At 39.2% G+C, this 26,261-nt stretch overlaps 1 protein-coding gene across 7 annotated transcripts in view; it reads right to left on the reverse strand.

Moving 5' to 3' along the window:
- The window catches only part of ZDHHC20 (zDHHC palmitoyltransferase 20), a 56,096-nt gene that overhangs the window by 17,593 nt on the left and 12,242 nt on the right, over positions 1-26,261 (reverse strand). For 6 of the 7 annotated variants that reach the window (XM_088159489.1, XM_014877592.2, XM_014877590.2 and 3 more), the window contains exons 2-7: positions 13,879-13,905; positions 8,858-8,952; positions 4,606-4,726; positions 3,209-3,278; positions 2,061-2,093; positions 1,106-1,226 (exon numbers count right to left, since the gene is read on the reverse strand). In XM_088159489.1, coding sequence (XP_088015615.1) covers positions 1,106-1,226; positions 2,061-2,093; positions 3,209-3,278; positions 4,606-4,726; positions 8,858-8,952; positions 13,879-13,905 — 467 coding nt within the window. Of the gene's footprint in view, positions 1-1,105; positions 1,227-2,060; positions 2,094-3,208; positions 3,279-4,605; positions 4,727-8,857; positions 8,953-13,878; positions 13,906-17,094; positions 17,227-26,261 lie in introns of those variants that run through there. The other variant, XM_088159490.1, reaches the window with a different exon arrangement.

Below are 26,261 nucleotides of genomic sequence, written 5' to 3' on the forward strand. Positions count from 1 at the left end.
TAGATGAACATGAACGTTTTTGCACCCTTTATCTTACCTAATGTCAACTATCTCAAGGTACAGCTATTTAGAACACATGATCAAGCTTCTCTTACCCTGACATGGCAGCAACCTTTTGCTCCAATAAAGCAAATATCAATATGTACTGCTGCAGATAATTACTACTTTCCCCAGTTACTCTGACAGTAGTCAGCATCTAAGAAATATGTGGTGTTATTCACCCAAAGATGTGATTGAGACCCTTCCACTTGCGGTAATTTTTTGCATGTTCATTAATGGAAATAGATTAAGGGAATTCTGCCACTAACACTTCAGCCTAGAGATAGGAAGGCACATTAAAAGTTTCTAGAGATGAAAGGGAACAGCTACAGAAGGCACTCTGTTCAGCCTGGAATGTGGCTGAACAAAACTGATAGGAGCAATATAACACTGACATACAAGGATGGTTGCCTTCACATAAATGTTACTAAACGTACTAAGATGGATGTATGTGTATTAACCATTTGACAATTGATAACAGTTGCAAGAAAGATAGCATTCCTACTGTACATATCTTAGCATTCTACTCATACCAAATCATAAAAGCCACTAATAAGAAGTTCAGACATGCCTATGTAGGGACTCCAAAACGGAGCTCAGACATTTCCCAACAAATTAATCTGCCTTATCTGGCAGCAGGTTATCCATAGACAAGTCTGAGAAGATACAAAATTACTAATATTTCACATTTTTCAGTATATATATATATATAAATCATACATATATGTGATTCTTTGATATGGTCTGCTCCTTCTTTATCTACATATCTGTTTCACATAGTCTCATAAAAACCTGAGCTGTGCTACTCAATTTTGATAGAACAGAGAAATGGCACCATGTCCTCATCAAAACTCCTTCCCCCAGTTACTCATCTCGGGCAGTGTAATACATTTACTTCATCAAAATTCATAAGTTTCTCCTGCTTCAGTCACTTTGATTGATGTCATTAATGATAGTGAACCACAGAACAGAGTAAATGGTGAGTGACAACATGCTGATGCAGCCTCCAATAACACATGCAGGATTAAACAAATGAAAAACAACCAAAAAAAGCCTTAGAACTTACTGTCCAAAACTTTATGAAGTACTGCAAGACTGTAGCAGCAACAAACAAACAGTACAGTAAGGAATACATTAAAAACAGGAGGAAGAATTTGTAGTTAGAAAATCCCACACAATTATTCACCCTAGAAGGAGGGGAAAGAGAAAAAGGTTACTAAGGTATACAAAAAATAAAAAGCCCACAATATTCAGCTTTTGCAGAGCAAAATGTGTATGATGTCAGTGGTATGTCCAAAACATTCTGGCGCCAGTGCTTCAGAAGCATTTTAAGCCACTATTTTGAAAGAAATTTATTTTCTCAGACTGAATGATTTGGGCCTCTCACATAAATTTTGCCCCCCATGATTCTATAAGACAGGACATGAGCTGGCAAAACATTACAATACAGACAGTCCGTACAGGAAGCAATTCGCACTACAAACTAACTGCAGTCACCACAGAAAGTAACATGACCCTCACCATCACTTTCAGTGGATGCTGCTTTGGTTAAAAAAGCACCTCTAAGTCAACTACTGGTAGTAATATTTTACACAATGATAGCAGATAATATTTTACTGACTACCAGTGAATACTAACTGCAGAAGAGTCTGCCTGAGTGGGTCATACATATCATCTAGAATTGAGAAATGATTCTCCCATTGCAGTGGGTATCTCCTCTCCTGCTAACACCAACAGAGTAAACAAAAGAAAGAAATGCAAAAAGAAACTAAAAAAAGAAGAACAAAAGAAAGAACACCTTTTCTCACAGGTCTCATTAATGCCAAGGTTTCTCTATACAAGGAGAAACTGCACAGTTTGGGTGACTGGGCTTACAACTCTACACTCCAACACACATTAGGAAGATTTATTCCCACATAACAAAGAACTTCTGTGAGAATCAAGGTTTACTTCAGAAGTGCATTTCTGAAGAAGCATCTAATTCATCACTCTTACACTGATCTTTAAAAAAATAAACTTACCATGGACAGTGATGGTCCATTTTTAATACACATCTGAAAGAGAGAATTTGCAGCAAGTTAAAATAAAAAATACTTTTTCTTTCTAAGAAACATAACTTTAGTCTCTACAGTTTTGGGTGGTGTTTTTTATTGATTGATTTTTTTCAGGTATTATTCCCTACTGTACGTTTTTCAATCTCTTCTCAATCATACCAACTCTCTATATTAGAGCAGCTGTTCTTTCACCAAAAAGGACCAATTAAAATTCAGAAAAGTTATGAGGAGAGTTTCTTAAATTAGCATGGGGAGCATTACTGAGCAACACTGTGCAACAGTTCATTAAGCCACACTAGTTTTATGTGCACATAGAGAAAACAAATCCAAATGATCTTTCAGGGTTGTGTGGATAAGGTGTGTCAGCCTGGCATTCTCTTCAACTAAGTGTACCTTAGGGCTATTTTTGCTACCATTTTGTTTGCTGCTTGCCTTTTTTTTTTTAAAGCTAATGGAGAAAAAGAGCAGCACAAAGGGCAATTTGAATAGTTCACATGCCATTTTAATCCAGTTTTAATGTAAAGGAGGTTACCAGACATTTTAGACACACAGACATTCATTGTATTTACTAACAAATTTGATTTTAGCCAAAAGATGTGTATTAGGTTCTTCAATTAAGGAGATTTCCTCAAGCTCAGCCTACTGAAGTCTCACGCACAGCCTCAGCCTTCAGTGCCTGTGCAGACTGATGACTCACAGTGAAAACAGAGAATAGCAGTGCTGTCTTTGAAATATTAAAGGCATCTGATTCTACTGTCAATTTTTGAGATAAACATTTTTAGCATTATTAGTGGAACACATATGTTTCAAAGCTACAGAAACAAGATACAATGAAACAGTTCAATAATAAGCTTTTGCTGGTGCTGGTATCTCAGACCCACCTTTCTTTACATTCAATCCATGATTTTTTAACTTTTAAATTAATTTATTTTTTAATATAAACTTTGGTTTACAAAGGTACAAGCAGGTTTCCTAAAAAGTTCTGCCACTTTAGACAATAGGGCTGCACCAAAATATTGCACCAGCAGAAGGAGCTGACCCACTGAAGGCATGAACACACAAAAGTGATGATTGCAGGAAAGAGAAAATCTGTAATTCCAGATTCAGACACTTACACGTCACATGCAGAACAGTGGTGGCAGCGGTCAGGTTTGATCAGCTGGCATCGATCACAGTATCTGATTGCTGCATTTAAGTGCAAGGGTCAGGTCAGCAGAACTCATTTGATTTTATTAAAGCTTTCCCCCTTAACATGAACTGAATCTTAAAAGACCTTCCTGCCCTCCCCTGCCACACCTGCTCTCACAGACTGTCACACACCTAATCTCATAGTTTTGATTTTTAAGAGAAATGTAACATATGAAAGTATTAAAAAGAATCTATTACTACTCTACTGAGTCCATTTTCATTTACGCTTTGACTCCCAAGCCTTCTCATCCTTCATCCTCTGGCACTGATTCCACTTTTAGCTCTGCACAGGGTACCAAGGCATCTTATTTTCAGCAAGTCAACCTTCTGCACTGCCTTTCTCTATCCACTTTACCAAACAATGATCTAGCAGACTATTCAGTAAATCAGTTCTTCCTCATCTTTCCTGGATATTTTTAAACAGACCTTAAGGTTTTTCTTAATGGAAATAAGACACCAGCACAAGCAGTTTGAAAGCAGGAGGAAAGCCAACACCTACAGCTAAAAAGAACTGATAAGAGCTGGCAACAGCTTCCCAGACCACTCCAGGAACTTAAGATTGAGATTCTCTTAAATGGAAGCTTGTATTCAAAAGAACCAGGTGTCCTTAGACTTTGTTCAGAAAAGTCACAGTAAACTTCAGCAATGGTTATTCTGATAAGTTTATGTTTCTGGAAACTCTACAGGGTTGCTAGTTTAAGAAAGAGAAAAAGATATATAAACATACAAAAGCTATAGATTTTTGAAGAATATACATATGCATAAGAGAGCACTTTCACAGATCATTAATCTATAAATTTGAATAAAATGCCTACATATATTAAAAGCAAATCCAGAAATAATCCATAACTAGATTTGTACTGAATTGCAGATTGGAATGAAATAACATTTGTTTTTAAATTGCAAAAGTATGTTAAGATCTAAAGAACGTTTCTCCTCACGCTGAACCAAAACAGCTCAAAAAGAAAAGTTTAAGAGAGGATAAAAGTGATTATAAAATTGAGCAACACATTTGAATTTCCCTATTTCAAGCTATCTTAGCTATATTTCTTTGCTGTGTTTATTTTTAATTGCCACAGCTAGAGATAATTGCTGTCATCTCTCTTCTTGCTATAAGAGATTTTTTTTAAAATTTCAAGTAGTGGCTTTATGCTGAGAACCCCAGAAAAAGGACTGCTGTTTCTCTCAGGGGGATTAAACACTAGGACAAACACATAACAAAACACCGTGGCATTTGCAATATGTGCTTAATATATTGTTCATTCAGTGGCAACAAATCAATAAACAGCAACTTCAGGAGCATAGAATTATGTTTATATCTCACCTCTTGATGCTGTTGTCGTATAGATAGGCAAGTCTTTAGCAGCTCTTCTCAAAATCTCCTGCTGGGATTCTGGTCTCTCTTCTTTTTCATATTGTTCTTTATCAGCTTTTGACAAGCAGAACTAGGAGGGATGGAGAAAATGGATAGGAGGGAAGAGATTAATTATTACTTTGTTTTCCAAAGAAAAGACCCTTTGGGTGCTCCCACTCACTGACCCAAAAGCACCACGCCAACAAAAAGAAGAATGCTTCAGGAATTACAGGAGATCCTTAGAACTCCTTGTTTCTGGATGTATTTTCAAGAAAATAATCTTTAATAATCCCTGCTCGATTATCTATAGTGTTTTCTCTTCAACACAAGGGAACACAGAGACTCAGGGTGAGCTTTAAGGTGCAAACTTTCCTTTAATTCCTGATAAGCATAAATTAAGTAAACTGTGAACAAGAGGAAGGTACAACAGCCCTTTGCTGCTACAAGGCACTGAAGTTCTTTTATTCCACTTCCTCTCTAGTACAGACAAGGGTACAAACCAGATGGGGGAAAAATGGCAGGCAGGGGGTGTGGTGGGCGTCACAGTTCCAGTACAGAAGCTGAAAGAGTTTAAGTGGAATTTTAACTTAGGAGTAGTCAACACTAGTCTCAAAATTCTTAAGCTGCATTGAAAGCAACTTCAGCAAAGGCTGTACAGTTTGAGAGTGTGCTACAATTCTGAGTAAAGCCTGACAAGCATTCCTTTTGAAACTTCACTGAAATGTAAGTCTTTACCAGAAAAACCTGGAGAGCTTTTACTCATTTGTGAAACACTTAGTTTGGTATCTGCTGAAACAGTATTTACCAGTAAGCCTCACAAAACCCAGCGTGCTGACAAGGCCCTGTGCACCAGGGGCTGAAATGACTATTTTCTTTGGTATTTTTCTGTTCCAAAGCACTTCTAAACTCTGAGCTTCCTGCATGGACAAGAGCCCTCTTTATGAGCACAAATAGACAAAGCATTCATGGTAGAGAGTGGAAAATGCTATGTGTGCAGCTGGAACAAAAACTGGCTTAGTATGGTTTAGTATGATCGTATTTTCCTACCAAAAACATGTGCATGATTAGTTCACATGGATTTTCCTCTCATCCTGTACTTTTTCCTCTTTTGGATTACAGTCAGTTGGCAAGCAACAACGAAGACTCCACTTACAGTAAAGAGGAAGCAGTAAGACATTGCTGCAATTTCTCTGTGCTATTTCCTAACCCAGAATTCAAGCAAGATGCCTCACAGCTCACACAATCTAGTTAAGCCTCCTGTCACATGTGGTATCATCCCAGTTATAGAGCCTACACATCCTTCAAGGCTGAAACATGAAACACGTTTAAATAATACCCTTTGAAATAACAAGACCCTAGAATTAATCTACGCGAAGGATGAAATTAAAGTGTAACATTTCAGCCATCACCAAGAGTTTGACCTCATTATTTAAATTTAATCAAATATCTATTCAGGCATGAAAACTGAAGACAAAAGTTTAAGACAGACGTGAAGCATCATTCCAACAAACAGTGGTGTAATACAACTTAATCCCTACTACCCTTGTGAGTCTGCTAGGTGATGCAGGTCTCTGTGACCTGCAATCAAGCAGAGGTTGCAAGAAACATGAGTACTCCCTCTAGATGACATTTCAAGGCAAACCATTAGTGTACAGAAAAGGAACCCAATAACAAGATTTAAAACTCTTAAAATCTGTCCACATAACATCATAGTATTACTCCAAAAATCCTGGATAGGATTTTGGTTTTCCAATTTCTGTTCTAATTTCAGAATTTAATAGGGCTATGAGACCACAGTCTCTCAGGACAATAGCAGGATATGTTCAAAGACATCAGAAGTTGTCTGTTACCACAGAGCAAACAGAATTCCCAATGAGGTTCAGCAGTTCTTATTGAAAACAGAAAGAATCCCTTTGTTTCCTTCCTCTTTCTGGATCTTGTATAATGCTGATTGTTCTTTCTTAGGACAAATGTACAGGGATTACACTAAGACAACAGCAGCTGCAGAATTTTTTTTAGTTCAGTAGTAAGATGGCAGGATGTTATTTGTTTTGCAAGGATGGCCAGTTTGAACGACTAAAAATATATACATTTACACTCTCACACAATGGAGAGATTCTGAAGTCATGTTTGTTTTTAAGTATAAACAGCATAAATTACTCACTGGTACATGAACAGAAGGGATTTGCCCAGAAACAGAAAAAAGTGGTGCTGGGTTTTTAATTTGGTTGGTTTTCTGCTTTTTAAAAAAATTTTGAGTGTTTTTTTGTTGTCCTGGTGGGAGAGGTTTTTTGTCCTTTTTTTCATTTAAAGCTAGCTGTAGAAGAAAATTTTAATAAATCTGACCTATCTCCACAGTTAATATACAAAAAAATCATTACATGCCATATGCCCAAGCCATCTCTTTCACTTGCTGAATACAAAAAGCCTGCTACATCATCACTGCAACTACAGGAAAAGTACCGTCAGAATAAGTTTGCTATTGATGAAGAATTTAAGCAGACAGCAAAAGTTACTAGACATTAGTGTTAACAGCAGCTCTAGTTCATATACGACACAAAACATAGAATAACACCATTTTGACCACATTTTAACTAGCTAACCTGCTTAACGTTACAATTTTCCTGCAAAACCATCCCAGAAAAAGCAAAACCAAAGTACCCTGAAGCCAAGTCCCTTTGAATTTTTAGGTTTAGCAATCATTTAGGTTGGAAAACATCTAAGGTCATCAAGCCCAGCCATAAACCCAGCACTGCCAAGTCCACCACTAAACCACATCCCCAAATGACACATGTTTTCAAACCTCCAGGGATGGGGATACAACCACTTCTCTGGGCAGCCTGTTCCAGTGCTTGTGACAACAAGTCTTTCAGTGAAGAAATTTTTCCTAATATCCAGTCTAGACCACCCCGGTGCAACTTGAGACCATTTCCTCTTGTCCTGTCACCTGTTACCTGGGAGAAGAGGCTGACCCCACCAGGCTGCCCCCTCCTTTCAGGCAACTGTAGAGTGATGAGGTCTCCCCTGAGCCTCCTTTTCTCCAGACTAAACACCCCCAGCTCCCTCAGCTGCTCCTCACAGCACTTGTGCTCCAGACCCTTCACCAGATTCATTGTCCTTTACTTACTACATCATGCAGAAATTCACAAGCGTTTTGGGGTGTTTTGGTTTATCTAACTCCAAAAATGTACAAATTACACATTTACATATTTTTGCAGTGGACTCTTGTTATCGTAAAAGCTGTCTCCTTTCAGAAGTTACACTCTTCAACAGCTACATTTAGACTTTTTGCTTAGTTAAACAGCAGAATATTGTTTACCTTTTAAACTTTATATTCTATAGCTTTAACATAGAGATCTCTAAGCCATAATTAAGCACTACAGAGCAATGTTTGCTTTTTCTTCAAAGCATGGGAATAACTCATCTCAAGAATGTTTGATTGACATTAGCACTGAATGTCAGTCTTGCTGACAACAAAATAAAAATTCAGCCCCCACAGAGCAACCAACACCTCAAACAGTTTAGGCAGTTTAAAAGCTTTATACAAACAGAGAAGAAGAAAAGGGCAATATTTTAAAAGGCAATACTTCAATATTTTATTTACAATATTTTAAATATTTTAAATTCAGTGCCAGTATTTAATCCTTACATACACATACATTAGAGAAAATAGAAAACAAGTTAATCCATCTCAGACTTATTGGAATTAATATGGTTCTTTTTCAAAACAAAACCTCATCGTGCATTCTTTCGCTATTATATAAAGCTTCTTTATGTAGTCACGTCTCAGTGTTCCTAAATCTTAACTTTTGACTAATAAGTGGGTTCAGTCCTCCAGGTCATAAGTATACATTGCATTACTACCCTTCCTTACTCAAACAATGGTCAAAACTGCCTAAAAATGTTGTCACTGTATTTCATTTATCAGTTTTAAAAATTTCAGGTTTCAAGCAAGCTACTTCACAGCATATCACTGCACAAGACTGCCAAACCTGTGATGATTTAAACACACGTTTCGTATAAGGAAATGTCATTACACAAAGCATATGGTATTTTAAGAGTAACTTGATCATTTTCATTCATGATACACTGTCATGCTGTTCTATTTTAGACAATGAGAAGGGAAAGGTGAATCATGCAGTACTGCAAACAAATTTCATCACTGAAAACAGTTCAGCTATTTATAAAAAAGGCATTGACATTTTCCTAACATTATATTTACCTCATTAGAGGGGGTTGCAGGAGATGTGAAAATTGTCTTCCCATAGGACCATACAAACATGACGAATGACAGATGAAAAACTACAAGGTAGACAACTGCAATAAAATACAAAGAAGAATTTGGTGAATATATCTGAAAAGAACAATAAATAAACCCCCTAATCTTTGAGGATGGCTAAACAACTACACTTAGCACTCTAGGACTGTTCACTTTAAAAAAATTAAATAAACATCCACCCTCACTCTCCAAATGCGATGGCTGCTCTTCCTCAAGGAAATAATGTTTTTATTATAGATTCACGAAATGACCTTGAATGCTTCCAGGGATGGAGCATCCACAACTACTCTGGGCAACCTTTGCTGCTGCCTAGCCACTCCCACAATAAAGAATTTCTTCCTTAAACTTAATTTATACCTGCCCTCTTTCAGTCTGAAGTCATTCTCCCCTTGTCCTATCACTCCATGTCCCTGAACAAGTCTTTTCCCAGGACTCCTGTAGTCCCCTTCAGGTACTGGAAAGTGCTGTTAGGTCTCCCTGGAGCCTTCTCTCCTCCAGGATAATAAGCCCCAGCTCCCTTAGGCTGTCTTCATGGGAGAGGTTCTCCCTCCCTCTGATCATCCTGGTGTCCCTCCTCTGGGCTCTCTCCAGCAGGTCCCTGTGCTCCCTGTGCTGGGCCCCCAGAGCTGATGCAGCACTGCAGGTGGGGTCTCAGCAGAGCAGAGCAGAGGGGCAGAATCCCCTCCCTGGCCCTGCTGCCCAGCATTGGATGCAGCCCAGGACACCTTTGGCTTTCTGGGCTGGGAGCACATGCTGCTGAGCCACGTGGGGCATCTCATCAACCAACAGCCCCATGCCTTTCTCCCCAGGGCTGCTTCTCAATCCATTCTCAGCCCAGCCTGTACTTGTGCTTGGGATTGTCCTGACTCAGGTGCTGGACCTTACTCTAGGCCTTGCTGAACTTTGCAAAGCAGATTTTGAAGAAAAAAAATGAATTGACTAAACCCACCCCCCAAAAACCAATCAAACAAAATACAACACCAAAAGAAGCCCCAACAAAACAAAACCATACCCCCCCCAAACAAACAAACCAAAAAAACCCCAAACACAAAACCCCCAAACACCAGAACTGAACACAGCCACATAGCCTCACTTCTGGCATGTAAGTGACTAACCTTTTTGGATAAAGATGATGGCTGTAATTCTGTTCTAGATTATCACAAAGTAATTGATTACTTACTGACCTACATAATTCAATTTAATTTCTACTTCTAATAGAAACAACACAGTACTGTGCAATTACAGAAGGCACTGGTCATCAATGACAGTTAAAACCCCCAAACAGGGGTTTGGAGAATACATATCCAGTCATGCCAAATGTGAGTTAAAGATTTTCTTACTATCTTCTTTCAAATCACCTGAGAAACACAAGCTGGAAAAGTCCTATTGGCAGTCACAATGGCAACAAAATGTAACTGGCTTTAGGAGGGAGCTCAATAGATTTTCTAATGAGTCTGCATGATATCTTAAAGACCAGAAATCCAGACCTTATGATCCAGGAAGCTCCTTTCAATCTTGTTTCCTCTAATGGTTTCTTTTATTACTTGTCAAGAGGAAACAGATCAGTTGTTCCAGAACAGCAAGTCTTAGAGAAGTCATATTAAATATTTATATTATCTTCATTTATATTATCTTCAGTTGCAGCTAAGTAGAAAATTTGCCCTACTTTTCTCTACCGATAGAGTCCTTTAAGAACTTTAAGGACCATTAAGAAGCTGTACAATGTACTTCATGGATGGCAAAAAAGGTTGGGAACCTCCAACAGCTCAGAAAATGCTTGTGCACAGTCACAGAAGACACGGCTTTAATTTATCATCTTTCAGGATTTTCACTGTATATTGCAATGAAAACAAATAATCTGCATTTGAGCTTTCATCAGAGAATTATTTTTTTTACCTTTGCCTCTGATTCCTCTAACCTTAGAGGCAGACTTGACAAATTTTCAGCTGTGGAGCTGACTGAAAATGCCAGAAACAAAACCCTTTTCTAAAGCCATCCTAAATCTGTCTCCTGATAGGAAAGAACTTGTGTATTACTGTAGTAGGCACTGCATGGTTAGAAGTTTTCTGTTATTAAAAACATACTCTGCATTCAAACACAATGTGGTTAAGCAATTAAAGCATGAGAAAATGGTTTGGAAGAGAGGAGAAAAGGACATAAAACTGGAGTGGAATCAGTGGCACAGATCAGAACTTTGGTGGAGAAGAGGGCGGGAGAAATTGAATAGAAGGAAAGAGGAAATGAGATACAGAGGAGGGCAAGGCACAGCAAAACTAACTTACACAGTAAACAGTTCTACTCTGTCCATAAAAATCACGCCAGAATTCAGATTCTTTTGAAAGATTATTTTTAGTGCACACACAATGCATCAAACGGCAGAACCTCAAAGCTTTGTCACAGGTTGTAAATGCCCCTAAAACACAGAGAATAACAGGGACCATGGCCAGCTGTGTCAAAAGTACAGATCTGTGCCAGTGTTACCAGTGTTTATGAGATAGAGGCAGCTATTAAAGTGCTCTTCGTGTAACTGAGCTCTTGCAATCTGTCACCATCATTAAAAGCCAAGGGCTAGTACTCAGTAGCCAGTGATGGGCACCACCCAAGGAAAGACCCTGCAATTGGCAGTCCATACAGGCTTCACTGAATAAATTCTTGCTTCTTTTCCTACCTCCCATGCTGCCTACCTCCCTTCCTACTGTGATTACACATAACTGTCCTGTCAGTGCTCCCCAGGAAATGAGAGGGAGGGAAAATACCATTTTTAACAGCTTTACTTCAGCAGTCCATCTACCCACTACTTTGGGTATCAGTAGCTCCTCTACAGATTACTCCCTGAAGCATCTTGCATCTGTTTCCAGTTCAAATGTAAACCGGATTCATTCCTAGTCAGCTCATTTTCTTATAATTACAAGCTAGATGGAAAATACAACAAAAACCTCAAACTGCAGTATCTGCCAGTTTAGCCAGACTCTGAGTCACAAGGAAGTCCTGGCTAAACTAAGGCCATCCAGGATTCTTGGTGCCATGCTGCAACTAAGTGAAGTCAGTTCTCTTTAAAGGCATTGATGCATACTATACCAAATTTATGGCCTCACAAAGACAATGTCTTAAGACATGCTCTCAGAATCCTCCTAAAATATGCTAAACCCTCCTAAGATTTGTCCTTAACATTCTTTTCTGAATCATTCTTAATACTACTTCCAAGACAGAGTCAGAGTACAGAGAGGCAACAATATATAACAGTAGTATATTACACTGTTAACAGAAATTCAGAGTTGACTTTATTCCCCTATCCTAATGGATATAAAACTAGACAAGAACATAAAATTACAAAGAAAAAAATGAGCATTAACAGGGTGAAGAAATCACCAATAATTTAATCAAAAGTTGCCATTATATTAAAATCATTTTACTGTAGTACTTATTACATTGAAATATGGAGCAAAATACACTTGCTAAGATGCACATTATTGATTTACATAGCAATGTTTCTGGTACTCTGGTCTTTCAACTCTTCTGTTGATTCCTGATTATCATGAGCTGGCTTATAAGAACTTTAGAAAACTTATGCCAGCTTTCTTTTCAAATGAAAAAAAGACTTCACACATCATTTTAAAATCAACCTTCATGGCTGACTAATTCATGCATACAGGATGCCTATAACATGATTCAGAATGGGAGGTGCAAGCAGCATGTAGGTGACAACTATTAAGAGCCTAACTGGTTCCAGTGACGCGGTCACTCTTGTTAATTATCTCGTGTTTTCCTTCTCTGGTAGATTTAGAAGAACCTGTTTCAGTCAGATAGGCACTGCATTTGAAATCGAGATCTGACTATGTAACACAAACATTGCTCTGCCAGCCTTCCTTAACTGATACATGGATCTTGCCTTTCCAGAAGAAATTAGAAAGCAAAACTTATTAATCTACGGGTCAACAGCAAGTGCAGCAGCAGCTTGCAGAATTCTGGGAAGTCAAGGTAAAGCCCAGCTGTAAAATGGGATGAAAAAGGCCAGTGTAACACACACTCACATGAATGCTTACATGTAAGCTCACATGAACGGCTTACACTTTATTCTGAAGATTTTCCCACTCTTTCAACTCTCCATTAGAAACTGAAAAATAACAAATTCCATCAAGATTCCTTCTTTTTACAGTGTTCTGGTAGATGTTCACCAGGAAGAAAACTGCTAGATTAGGTTCTAGTTCTGTGCTTTTCTGTAAAATATTTCAGAGATGAGTGCTTCTACCAGTCTGAATCAGTCCTCTGTGGATAGTGAAAGTGCAAATCTGTGCTTAATCTATCACTCATGTTCGCCCATAAACTGGAATGAACTCCCAAACAAATATCCCAGAAACAATATGCTGGATTTTTTTTTTTGTTAGTTTGTATCTCTATCACTGTGCACTACTACCCATTGTAGCATATACTTGCTAAAGCCAACACGAAGATTAAAATTTCTCAAAACAAAACTTCAAACATTTGACCTGGAAACTTAAAATCATAATGTGTAGTCACTTTTAAAATGGTAGCGTTTTGCACAATTCTAACTACTCCTTAAGAATGGAGTTCTGAGAAACTTGGTAAACTGTTTGGAAAATACTAAGCATGCTCTTCCAGAAGTCCTTCAGGTCACAGGCCTAAACAGAAAATGGAATTATGGATGTGCTGCAGTTCCTTCTCTCCTCTCCTTCTTCAGGTCTTAATAGGTACAGATGTAAAAATAAATACAAACTTAAATCATAGTTGCATTACTTGCATTAGTCACAGGTCTTGTCATCATCCCAAGTTTGTGATATTAGAAACAAAACAGACTCAACTGTACAATATTTACCTTGTTTCTTAGCACTATTCTACTTGCTACACAGAGCTCACACATAAAAGAGTACATTTAAACTCTATGTCCCTTAGGATTTGCATGCAAAGCAGCTATTTGCATTTTCATAAAAACTTGTAAAAATTACCTTTTTCGGCAGTTGAAGAAATAGTAACTGGAAGAGAAAAAAAGAATTGTTAGGCAAATTTGTACAGAATTAAATAACTGGCTACAAGTGAGATATACGAGGTAGTTGACTTGTTCCAAAGCATATTTCAGCAGAGCCTCCCCACCCAACACTGGGGTAAAACAGGAGTCAATATTCCTCCTGCTAGCCCTTGATGCTTGGTGAGTTACTGGAAGAGCTGAAGGGATACAGTTCTCTGGGCTAATGAAGTGAGCCCACTCCACAGATAATTAGACAGAATTTATGCATATTCCCCTTCCTATATGCACCTAACTTGTTTTTCTGAGTCAACAGCTAGGCCAACAGGTGTACCACTGGAAGGCAGAAAATGAAATTAAAAGTTTTTACAGAAATCCCTGTGAAACTGCTACACGTAACCTACTTCCTTAATTTCTCCCCCTTACCCCACACTTCTCTCTTCCTGTCACATACTATTTTTTGCTTTCTTCCCCTCGACCTGAATTCTTCAGGCATAGTTAAAATCTTTCCACCTCCTTATCTCCTATAGCCTCATCTCCTTTCACGCCAGCAGCAAATTCCACTGTTCAAATCTACTTTGTATACTGCCTGACTAGTACATCTTCCTGCCCTCAGGCTTCTCCAAAACCTTCACGCCCAGTTTATCAGTTCAGGGATGATGCTGAACAGAGAGCTGCTGTACTTGTTGGTTGCTGTGTTCATATCACTTCCCTTGCTGGAGCTCTTCCTTGGATACTGAATTACTGGGGAAATGAGGAAAGTATCCCTCCTGACTCCAGCTTACACAGTAAATTTAAGCTTCTGGTCACAAGCATGAGCAAAATCTTAACAGAGCACACCGTGCTTCCTGCAGTTTACCTCACTACACATTGCTCCCCCTCTTCCAGCTCTGACACTTCTACTGTCATTAACCTGTGTAACAATTCAAGAGAGCTTTTTCCAGATGCACACTAGACTCTTAAATCTGCAGGGCTTGAGTGTGCATTGCAGACTTCCTTCTGAAGGGCTGCTTTGTTACAGAGTTGGTATTTGTCACTTACCTGTAGATACCTACAGGGAAAAGGTCTACAACTGTATTATGCACCTGTGCCTCTTTTTATGGGCAACAAGAGGCATAATGAGATGATATCTCAATGTATAGATGACCCCTTTTTATTCAGACATGTTTTAGGTTTTTTTCCTTCTTTCTTGCCTCCATCTCTCTCCATTAAATATCCACCCTCTGTTTATACACAGAAGCCTTTGCAAAGTTAATGGAAAACGTTCTGGTTCCTTCCACCTAAAAAGGAGGAAGAAATTACCATTGGGAATAGAACAATGTTGGCTTCAAACTCAAGGAGGTCAATCCTAAAGAACAGCTTCATTTCACATTAGTTATGCATACTTGCACAGCCTGCTCCCATGTTTCTGCCTGAAACTCCACTGCATGCTTCAGAAGTCAAATTATTTTTAAAGCAAATCCTGTGAGTGCTGTTGCTTAAAATTCTACCAATGTGTTATTTCTACAGTTAACGTGTTTTCAACAATGCAAGGAGAAGATAAAAGATTTAACTTTGTCTTTGGCTCCTCATATCTTAAGTAAACATTTTGCACACATTCATTCATAAACATGTATTTCCTTGGACAAGAAATATTAAAAAGTTCTTAATTATCCTCCGTTGGGGGCAGGAGAACATAGTTTAAAACTTCAGGAAATCTTTTTGGAAGTAATTCTGGTTAATGTACTCCTTAATTTGTAGCCTCATTTCTGCTCTCAGCACAAAAAAAAGCTGTGAGCCAAATGTGATGTTTGAAGACTCAAAATAATGAACAGGTTTTACAAGCCTGTAAAGGACAAAAAGAAAAAAAAAAGATAGTATTTTATCACATGTGGGACTTCATCAAAAAGATCCCTAAATAACATTCAAAAAATTAATTAAGCTTCACAGCACCAGGAAGATAATTTCTCTTTCATACATAGGTCCCTTAGGTTAGAATGCAGTTATTAGACTGTGTAGAACAATTTTCATTTGAGAAACTCCTGCAGTTTCTCAAAAAAGGTAAAAGCCAACATGGAAATGCTTGTGATTTTCATCCTGTCTTAACATCCTCAGATGAAATAAAAGATGTCCTGATCTCTTCTGTCTCAGAGGCTCATGAAAGTTAAATATTACTGTTTCTATCCTTTTCACTGTTCTAATGCCCATTGTCAGGTAGATTAAATGAACAGCAACCCTACTAGTCAAAATTCACTCAGCAGATGGCACATGAACAGTTTTACAAGATCTTTATACTACAAAGCAAAGCCTTTCTTCACATAAATTAATAGTCAATCTTGATGTAAAAAAGACTTTCAAGTATTTGCTAGACCGGTCATCTAAAGAGAAGCTTTGTACCTTCAAGAAATCAATTCTTCCTTATTAACTCTTCTACACCATGAGAAAAAACCTCACAGAACATGACATTGCCATTGTGGGCCCCATCCCCAGCCTGCAGTTACAAGTTTGCTCCCTATCACTTTTCCCCTCTACTGCTTCTGATGTTTAGATATGGCTGCCAGCTTCTGTTAAATTAGTACTGTTTTCACTTCAAATATTTTTTGAAACATGGTGGGGGAAAAATCCCAAGGCAGCACTGCCTTTTTGCTTATTGATTTTTTTTTTAAACCAAATAAACACTGCTTATGATTTATATGTTTAACCTCAAGATGCAACAGCATTATACTCTAGATACATGCATCAGCAAAAGTTAGTGCCTTAAGCACTGCGATCAACACAAACTGCCCATGATTCAGAAACATAAGTGGTGTAAAACAGCTGCTCTTTTGAGGATTTTAAAATATATTGCCGTATCAGTCTATTGCTCAGCTATAAAAGGAAAAAATATTCCTTGGATTTGCTTCTGAGTATTAAGTTCCTGGTTTTGTGAGAAGACTTATGCAGTTCTAGAAAGATATTGCCAGGGAAGGATAAAACATGACCAGGACAGTGAAAGCTGCAGTTTACTTCAATGCAAAGAGCTCAGAAGCAGCACTTGCATGCTCAGGCACACGGAGCTTCCACTATGGCCTCAGAATTTCAAAGGACTCAACCTCTCAGCGCTACAGCGCCAGGAGAGTTGAACAAAGTGAAGAAGCCTCGTCTGTCTGACTGCAGTGCAGAGCTTTATCTCAGCTACCTCAGGGTTCCAAAATCAGTGTAAGGAAGGAGTGCAGCAAACCTGCTTGTACAGAGAGGCAGACAGGCCTACACTGAACTTCATGCTGCTGCAGCTTGCCCAGAGATGTACAGGTGCCACACACTGTCAAGCTGGTCCACTGAGCAGCTTACCAACTGGACCTCCCAACGTTCTGCAAAATGAAGCACACAATTTGAAGTATGTGGGATCACTCTCTACAGAATACTGCCTCCAAAATACACAATACAGCACTTTTTAGGCTGGATTCAAATGTACTTAATAACTCTGTCCACTTAGGGGACAAGCAGAAATTGCACGCTTGACTTTCACAGACTAAGTTGTCTTATTTTGATTTAGATACCTAGTATCACTCTTGGCAACAAAGACACTTTTTTTCTTTATGACCCTAGTTGTTGGTTACACTTTGCTAGATTCTCTTCCTCATATTGTTGGCTGTTATCTTTCATCTTACCTATGTCACAACTATGAAAGAGGCAGAAGTTTTATCACAGTTTTATCACAGGAAACAATCCGGCAGACACAGGGACATCATTAGCTGTATAACAAATGTAACTGGGGGAAAATGTCACTTGTTGGAAGCATTCCTCTTAGAGTGTGAACTGATAGAAATGTCAACTTCGGAAAGCTTTGGAGCATTTTTTAAGCTGCTTCAAGGAAACCTCTCAGAATATCTCATCTCTGAAAGAAAAACATGTTGGGGAGCCGGTTTGCTTTTAGTTTCAGGCTTATTTTCAGGGTTGCTATGAAGTGTTCAAACATCTTCCAATTCACTGCATAATAGGAAAAAACAAAATCTCTCTGTTCTGAGGCAAAGAGGTGCTATGATCTCCCAAGACCTTGCAAGAGGCATGCTAAAAGACATTTGCCTTCAAGCTTGGAATAAACTCCCTTCCCCCAGTCACATCTTCCTACTCCTCTATTTTCCAACCATAGCTAGATATGCTTCTTGCAGAGGAGGAAATTCAACTCCAACTAATATAGAAGTACAGCAAAGGACAAGAACTGATCTTGTTACTGAAGTGCTATGCTTATTTCCCCATCCACGCCCACAATGGCTCCTAGCAGGAGTCATACTTTGGTTATTCCAGACTTTCCACAAATTTCAAAGTAACATTCACATTTTGGCTGACGTTCCTTAGGGGTGGGAAGAAGGAGCGATAAAAGTGCAATTGCATCCCGTCACCAGATGCACAGCCTTAACTTTCCTCAGCTTTTAATTAAAAGAGTACAAATAAATAAACATATATAGGTACAAACACACTCATATATTTCCAGAAGTTACCAGTACTGAAATTCAACAGAAACTCCACACAGACACTGCCCTGTCTGCAAAGGCAAGCACCACTAACATCACCTCAGTGTTTAATTTGTTCAGAAAATAGCATTTTATTGAAAGTGTAACTTAGGTTTATGGTTACATAATTTCCACATGCAAATGCACACCTTAATCACTCACAAGAAGCCTACAGAGACATTATTTACTAATATAAGCCGGACAATGAATAAATTTCTTTGAGCAAATACTCAGGGGAGCAACAGAACACAAAGACCTTAGCACTTCTCCATTATTCTCTAAAGGCCTTAATTTTGTGACCTTCCCACACTGAGAAATTTCTTATTTCCCAACTGGCAGGCATTCACTAGGTGCTCTCCTCCCCTAACAGCCGGGAGTTTTTTAGAAAAATGACTCAGGATGACTGAGTTGACAGCATCATGTAGCCAAAAGCCAACGCAGGAAGATGCTGCCAGGTCCCTGCTAGAAGGCTATGGGGGTCCAGGAATCACACACTCAATTGCCATCATGAATGTTCTTCGCAGAAGTTTGAGCCATATGAGCTTAGAATTGTTTTATCTTCATATGGTGCTAAACCGATGTATTTCAACTTCAGATATCCAGGAACAGGACGCAGCTTTCCCCGCTCCCAGCGCACTGCCAGGGGATTCAGAAAGCAACATTTTATAGAACGGTGCTGCAGGAGATGTGGCTCCACAGGCCTTGGTGCCAGTGCCACACCGTGTGCCTCAGCAGCAGCACTGCCCGAGGCTGGTCTGCAGCATGGCTGTCTCAGAGGTGTGGCCCGTAGCGGACAACTCTTGTTGCAAGGGTGTATAAAGTCACCCCTCTTAACCATCTACCCACGCCCCTATGGCAGACAAACATAGCAAAGCGAGCACTCGCCTTCGCAGACACTTGGGGCCATGTTTGAGCTACCGGTGAATTTGGCAGCTGCTACACTACAAGTTTGTGTGACCACAAACAGCAGGGCATTGCAGGGGTGAAGGGGGAACGGCAGCGAGTGGCCTCTCACTGTCCTGGGTCACACACAGTCATGACAGGGGAAAGAAACGCTGTCAGGGCCGCCAATGCCTTAAAGCACATGAGCCAGAGCCCAAAACTCCTCACACACCCTGTGCTCAGCAAGAGCACTACAGAGCCTTGTGACTTCAAGTGATCACAAGATGATGCCTTCAAAGGCACTGCAGGTACTGCGTACATGTGAGAAATCCGGCGTGGGAGGAAATACGAGGAAGAAAATGCAGCCAGGAAAGAGACGCTGGTACAAAGGGGGATGCTCTGTTTTATGACCACATTTCCTATACTCATGATGGCCATGCCCATTGGAACAGGATTCAAAGCAGCATTATCACCAGGGACAGGCAACATGAATTAATATTTCAGAATGCTTCTGTTACTTGTTACCAGCTATTGCTATGATTTGTTTTATAGTTTAAACAATATGAACATGATTCTTTCACTAGAACAAGTAATTTAGAGCAGCCAGAGGCTTGCTGCCTGGAAAATACTCTCTTATCACAATAATAAAGCAGCTTTTTATTTAGCCAAGGTCTTTTCAGCCTCAATGCAGAGAGTACATGCATAAATACAAACACTCTACAGCAGAAATTAGCATAAGCAATGCAAGATACTTCTTGAGTACTGAGTTACATTTAGCAATGGATTTAGCTATAACAACTGGGAAGATTTCTGCCATTTATTCTGGGAACACTAAATTCTGTGCTACCACTTCCATAGTTCAAAAACAACTACAAAGGCACCTGACTTCGGGAACCCACAAAATCCTACAGATGGCTCCTTACCTCTGCATCTATAAAATAATCTTGAAAGTTGTACCAAAGGTCTCCTAATGATCTTCTTAGCAAGGGTGCCTGCACTTTTAAACTGACTTCAAAACCAAGAGTTACACGAGGTCAGCATGCAGCAGGAAGTGTGGCCAGGTCTTAACTTCAGTCTCACACTTGTATCTGCACCAACTATGGTGTTTTAAGAGCTGTATCAGCCCAAATAACTAAAGAATTTTTCTAAATACGAAGTTAGCATTCAGCTCCAGCAATACATCTGGTCTGCTGTCCCTGAAAAACCCTATTCCCAAGAAACACCACTCACTTTCAATTTACCATAATTGCTCAAAAACCCCCTAATGTAACTTGATTTTCTTTGGCTATTTAATCACTATTGACACTGCTCATTCTATTTGCATTTTGATGGATTTTAAATCCTCAAATTACTTCTACACACCTTCTTCAGCTGGTTACTCATATTACTGGACTTCATTCAATTCTTTACCAAAAATTCTGCTTTATCATAACACTAACAGCCTTATTGCTCAGTAGCATGGAAGTGCTGTGCATAAATTGCTTCCAATATTGCCTTTAAGCTATCAGACAGAGCCAAAAGAAAGCCTGGTTTCTTCTTGAAAGACAAAGAGCTCTTACTTGCAACAGTCAGTGAGCTGTGCTCTCTATGGCCCATCAGTGAATGGGAAAAAACAGAACTGACAAAAAGGCATGGAAATTCAGAAGCATCTGAGTGGAGCTAGCTAATGTCCACACCACTAATTAGTTACATTTAGATTTGAAGGAGAGGTATTTATCCTCTCCTTCTGGCCAGATCAAGCTCAGTAACACTACACTCAGGTATCTGCACACGTGAAAATGCTTTTTGTGTTAGGAATAACTCCAGTAGTTCTGCAGCTGACACTACTAGGACACTTGCACGAGAGAGAAGTGACAAACAAGATAATCAGCTGGTGTTGACAAACGCTGTACTGCACAGAGCTGTCTTACCCTGCACAAGATCAGATGTTCTGCAGGTAATACCAGAAACTGTCACCATATTTAAAGTAAAAACCAAAGCAAAAAAATCCCACCCAACCAACATACATTTTCATAACAGTATTTTTCAAGTAATTAACAATTTATTTCAAGTATATTTCAAGTAATTAACAATTTACTTGTTTTTTTTGATAAAAACCACTAATTTGCAGTTTGTGGCTCGGTCAATACCTGTCTTGAATATAAAGGTCACTTAAAGGTGACTGTCTTATGGCTTAGGACATACTACTAAATCCATTTACTTCTACACCAGACAGATGAAAATAAGCAACAGTCTTTATTTATCCATTCCACACGGCTGTGAGATTTGATGGCAGGAGAGCAGAGGTACCAGTGGATGGAGAACAAAAATTCCAGACACAGCTGCTGTGACCTGCAGACCTGAACCCTCACCCAGCAGTGACAGCAATCAGCAGCCAGGAGGGACCTGCTTTGCTAATCAGGCACTTTCTCCATGTTTGGCTTCAGACTCTTCCAAAATCTCTTGCTTACTTACTGGCCCAGCTTGCAACAAGTGTTTCCCCAAATGTGAGAATAAAATCTCCTCGAAAAAGTCTGTGGATAAGGATCTTCTTGTAAATCTCCTTACAAAGTATTAGGCACTCTGTTTTCTGAGAGGAGGATTTCGCTGTCACCAAGTTCACTGAGTAATGAAACTGCCCATCAAGCTGACCTCCTCTCATGCATTATGTCACTGCATTCCCTAAATGAAGCTCTAAGTTTGCAATGTTGGTCAGGTTTGACTGGTATTTGCCACCTGAGGTTAAATACGGAGCTACCTATGATCAGAGCTGATTTTCGGCCAGCAGAAAGCACGCTGACAACAGAGCAGCCAGTAATGTAATCTACATTAATTCCTATCAAGATATTAATAAGCCAAGCTCCTGGACTCAACCCTAAAAAGAAGTTTTGTATTGAAAAACATGACATTTAAAAACAAATATATACATATTAGCTGTGGGAGTGTAGTGATGGGGAACTCCTGTCTTCAAACTGGATTTGTAAATACTAATAAATATTTAGTATATTTTTAATTATAAAAATATTTATGGAATAAACAAAGGTTTAAAGACTTCTCATGGTGACTTAGGGAATCTGTTCATATGTGGCTTATCAAGTTGATTGATAACAAATGCTGCCATCTTTTGACACTGGAGGCTTTGCTGTTGGTTCTTTTTGTAAAACAAAATATACATTGAACCTTAGACTGAAACATCCTGAGACAAAGCTTGATTGTAGCTAAATCTACACCTTCTAGTTTCTTTGCAAAAGGGAAGAAATAGCAGCAGGAACTCCCCAGGAACATAAAAAAAGATCCAGGTACTGCAGAGGGAAAAAACCACTGGTAATAAAGGGCCAGAAAGTTTTGGATAGAGGACAAGGTCAGAAGGACACCAGCTTGTTGCAGCAGGTCTCATTCAAGTACCAGATTACTTAGGAATATGAAAAGGCGACAGCACAAAGCCTGTACGAGCCACTGCAAAGGAATTTTTGGATACTCCAGAACACCTAGACTAAATCTTTGATAGTAGTCCAGACTAACCGAGCAGACAAGCACAGAAAAGAGCAGAGCCTACTGTCCAAGAGCTCTCATTCAGTAACTATTGCTTCCAGCAAATAAATAAAACCAAAAAAGTCCTGCACTCACCCACCTGCTGATAGTTCACCACATATTCTTGGAAAGTATAAACTCTAAGAACGTTAACTGAAATACTGTAAATCCCAATGCAGTGTGTGCCAAGGGGAGAACAGTTCTGCATTAGGGCTTCCAGGGCAAAGCACAGGATATAACACAACAGGGCTGGCACGCTGCCTAACAAGAAACAAGCAGGGCTTCATGCATGCAGGGCTCCTAGTAAGAGAATTAACTTCTGTCAACTTCCGAGGCTACTGCACACCTAACACAGTTGCAAGAACATCCTGGTTGCAGGTGAAATATTCGAGTGGGGCACTCTGGTGGGAACTAATGTTTGTGATGTCCAAGAAACGACTGCTGCTGGTTTAACAAAAGTGGGCAATCACAGTGAGTTGTAGGAAGTTAGATCAGGAGAGTGATTGCTTTTAAACACCTACAAGTAGGTGTGAGTTGGCCCAGACCCTTGAACATGTTTCCTCCTGAGAGGATACACAGAGACATCTTTTGGGATGGAAGCAGGGTGTGCATCTGTTTGCCTAGACTCCAGAGAAGAGGTGCAGCAAGAGGAGAGCACTGTCACGTGGTAGGAAACTACTACAAATCCTGGGCCATGGAAGCACAGCTCCTGAGGCCCTGCATGTGCCTAAAAGCTTTCCCAGACCATTGTTTCTGCTCACAGATTTCTGCTTCCACTCTTAACTTGCGTTCTGCAAGCGTGGGAAGTAGTGAGAAACGAAGGATATTTACAGCTTTGAGGATGTTAACAGAAAATAGCCACACAAAAGAGAAAAAAGTAACAGAATCTAGTGTTCAATGGTTTTTAAGCTTTCCACTGTCAAAATTTATAATTTGTCTAAATTATGAATTATTAAAGAAGTTGAAGTCCACTCTCTACACCACTTGCTGCTTTAGCTTTATCTCAGCAGGTATCTACCATGGAACACAGACATATAATCTCTGTATGCAATTACAAAGCTAAAGACAAACTTTTTAAAAATACAATTATTTAACCCCCCCAACATGAAACTTAAGGAGCACCAGATTAAATAGATAAAAATACACAGACACAAAACATCCTCACAAAAATCCTATGCATACTTTGCATCCTTTTTCAGATTTTATAAAAAAACCAAAACACTTGAGTGTTAATCACACAGGATTTTTCAAAACAGAACAGAAGCCAAACTCAGTTCCATGTTTTGGGCCCCTTTGCAATGTTCAGGGTAAATCTGCAGGTCTCAAACCAACATATGTGAAAACCTTCAATGCACCACAAAGCAATACGTGGAAATATGCTTCCTTTCTCTCTTTTTTAAAATCCAAACTTGACAAAGCTAAAAGCAATGACTACTTGTCATGAAGAATGGTACAATAACAGGTTCTCTGCATTCACACCCATGACAAGGCAGTAGATGAGGTGCTTGACCTAAGTTTTAAGTCTACCACACACAGCTGCAAACCAGCTTATACAATATCTGTTTAGGTCTCCTCAAACAAATAATGTCTGTTTCTTTCAAGGTTACTTAAATTTAATCTAAACTTTGTTTCATTCTCTCTGCGCTGGCAGTTTACCTAATTCTAGATGAATTACTTCAAGCTCTAAATTTTTTTTTAACACAAAAACATTTAAAAAAATAAAAAGTATGCTGCTTTGAAACCCTCTCTATGTAGATCATATGATTAAAATGGTTCCATGCTTCACATTTAAGACAATGATACACCTTCTATAGCACCAGAGACTACTGCAGAAACTGCAAAGGCAAAGCATGCTGCTCTTGTGATCCACTTGTCTTTGACAATCTCACAAGACAATTTTAAGAGTCAAAAGACAAGATGAAAAAGGAATGGATGAGCCATTTGGTCTTTTGGGAAAAAAGGAAAAGCAGAGGTTTGAAATGCTGCAGAGGGGGAACTTGACTTCTAGCACAGGTAAGGGAAGATGGTCAGAGATTAGGTATTCCACTGAAGATTGTGGGGAGAAAGGAAAGCCAGAAGAATGAGAAAAATCTGGCTTGTTTGTTTCTTGATGTGGGAGTGAAGGAGTTAAGCACATCCTACAGAAAACAGTTTAGTGAAAGCAGAAGGAGGTAATATTGGGAAAGTGGCTTAGAGAACAAATGAATTTGTTGCACTCTCATTATCCCTTTTACAACTGATTCACACCTTGGTTGAGATTCTGCTTACATAAAAAAGACCCCACAACTGGTCTGTGCTTACTTTCAAATGTTTCTGTTACATTTTACATATTCTAATGAGAAAAAAAATGAATACTTGTCCTATTACAGGAAGATTATGCACCAGCTGGAAGAAGTTAATGACTGAGATCAAAGCTCCATAAAAGCTGTTTCAGGAACCTACAGTTTGTATCACTTGTATGGAAAGTACATGTTAAACCAGGATTAACTCTTACAGTTGTAGGAAACTGTTTAACAAACAATGATGTACCGAATGGCCGAAAAACGCATGGCATTATCTCTCAGCATTTACAGGCACAATTTCGGCAGACAATTAGAATCTATCTTACTTCCATTTTCCATCACAGTCTCAAGTTCCAAGAGTAAAAGCAGGTCCAGTGCCATCCAAGTATTTCAACTATCACAAATATATGAGAACTCAGCTCCGACATCCATCTTTTAATCCTGTAAATTCTTTGGTTATGAAAAGCATATTACATTAATTCATCAAAATATGAGGCAGTAGAGAACAAAGTTTTAATTATTGAAATTTCAACAGACATAAGAACCTGAAGGTCACTGTATGGAGGGGGTCAACGACCTCAAAGTAACATCTACTAAAAACATACACTTGAAATTCTGGTCCTTTTATCCATAGCGTCTTGTAGGAAAACAGAGACTCATAAGTGATGAAGGAACATAAAACCCTTGATTAAAAATGAAAGTGACATTTAGATCACTGCTCTAACTCTAGAGGTATAGGGAAATCTCCTACTGCTGTTACCAGAGAAAAACTTGACGTTATTTTCCATAATATTAAATACCCATGCTATCCATGAATATCAAGCCCTTTGAAAGCAAGAAGAAAAGCTTTATAGTCCACATCTAAAATGCAATCAGGAAGCACTGCAGCAATGAGTGATCATAGCTATAAGAAAGTAAAACCACAGGAAGAGTTCCTGCTTTAGCTCAGACACTTACTCAGCTCCTTGCTTTCCCTAAGCCCCTTCTCTACCCTACTCCAAAACTGCCCTGCCCATGGACCAGTTTCACACAAGTGCTGAGGCTCAGGGTAGGTCTCACACAAAGCATGTACCACTGAGTTTCATCAAAGCTGTTGGACAGTAGAAGAGACAAGCCCAAACTCCCTGGTAGCAGGGTGCTGCTCTGAGCTCAGCTGCTCATTTTCTGCCTAGTCCCCTGAGCAAGCTAAGCAACACCAAACTAGCCACTGCACCACACTT

The sequence above is a fragment of the Sturnus vulgaris genome, chromosome 2 (assembly GCF_052056855.1).
Source record: "Sturnus vulgaris isolate bStuVul1 chromosome 2, bStuVul1.hap1, whole genome shotgun sequence".
NCBI classification, from domain to species: Eukaryota; Metazoa; Chordata; class Aves; order Passeriformes; family Sturnidae; genus Sturnus; species Sturnus vulgaris.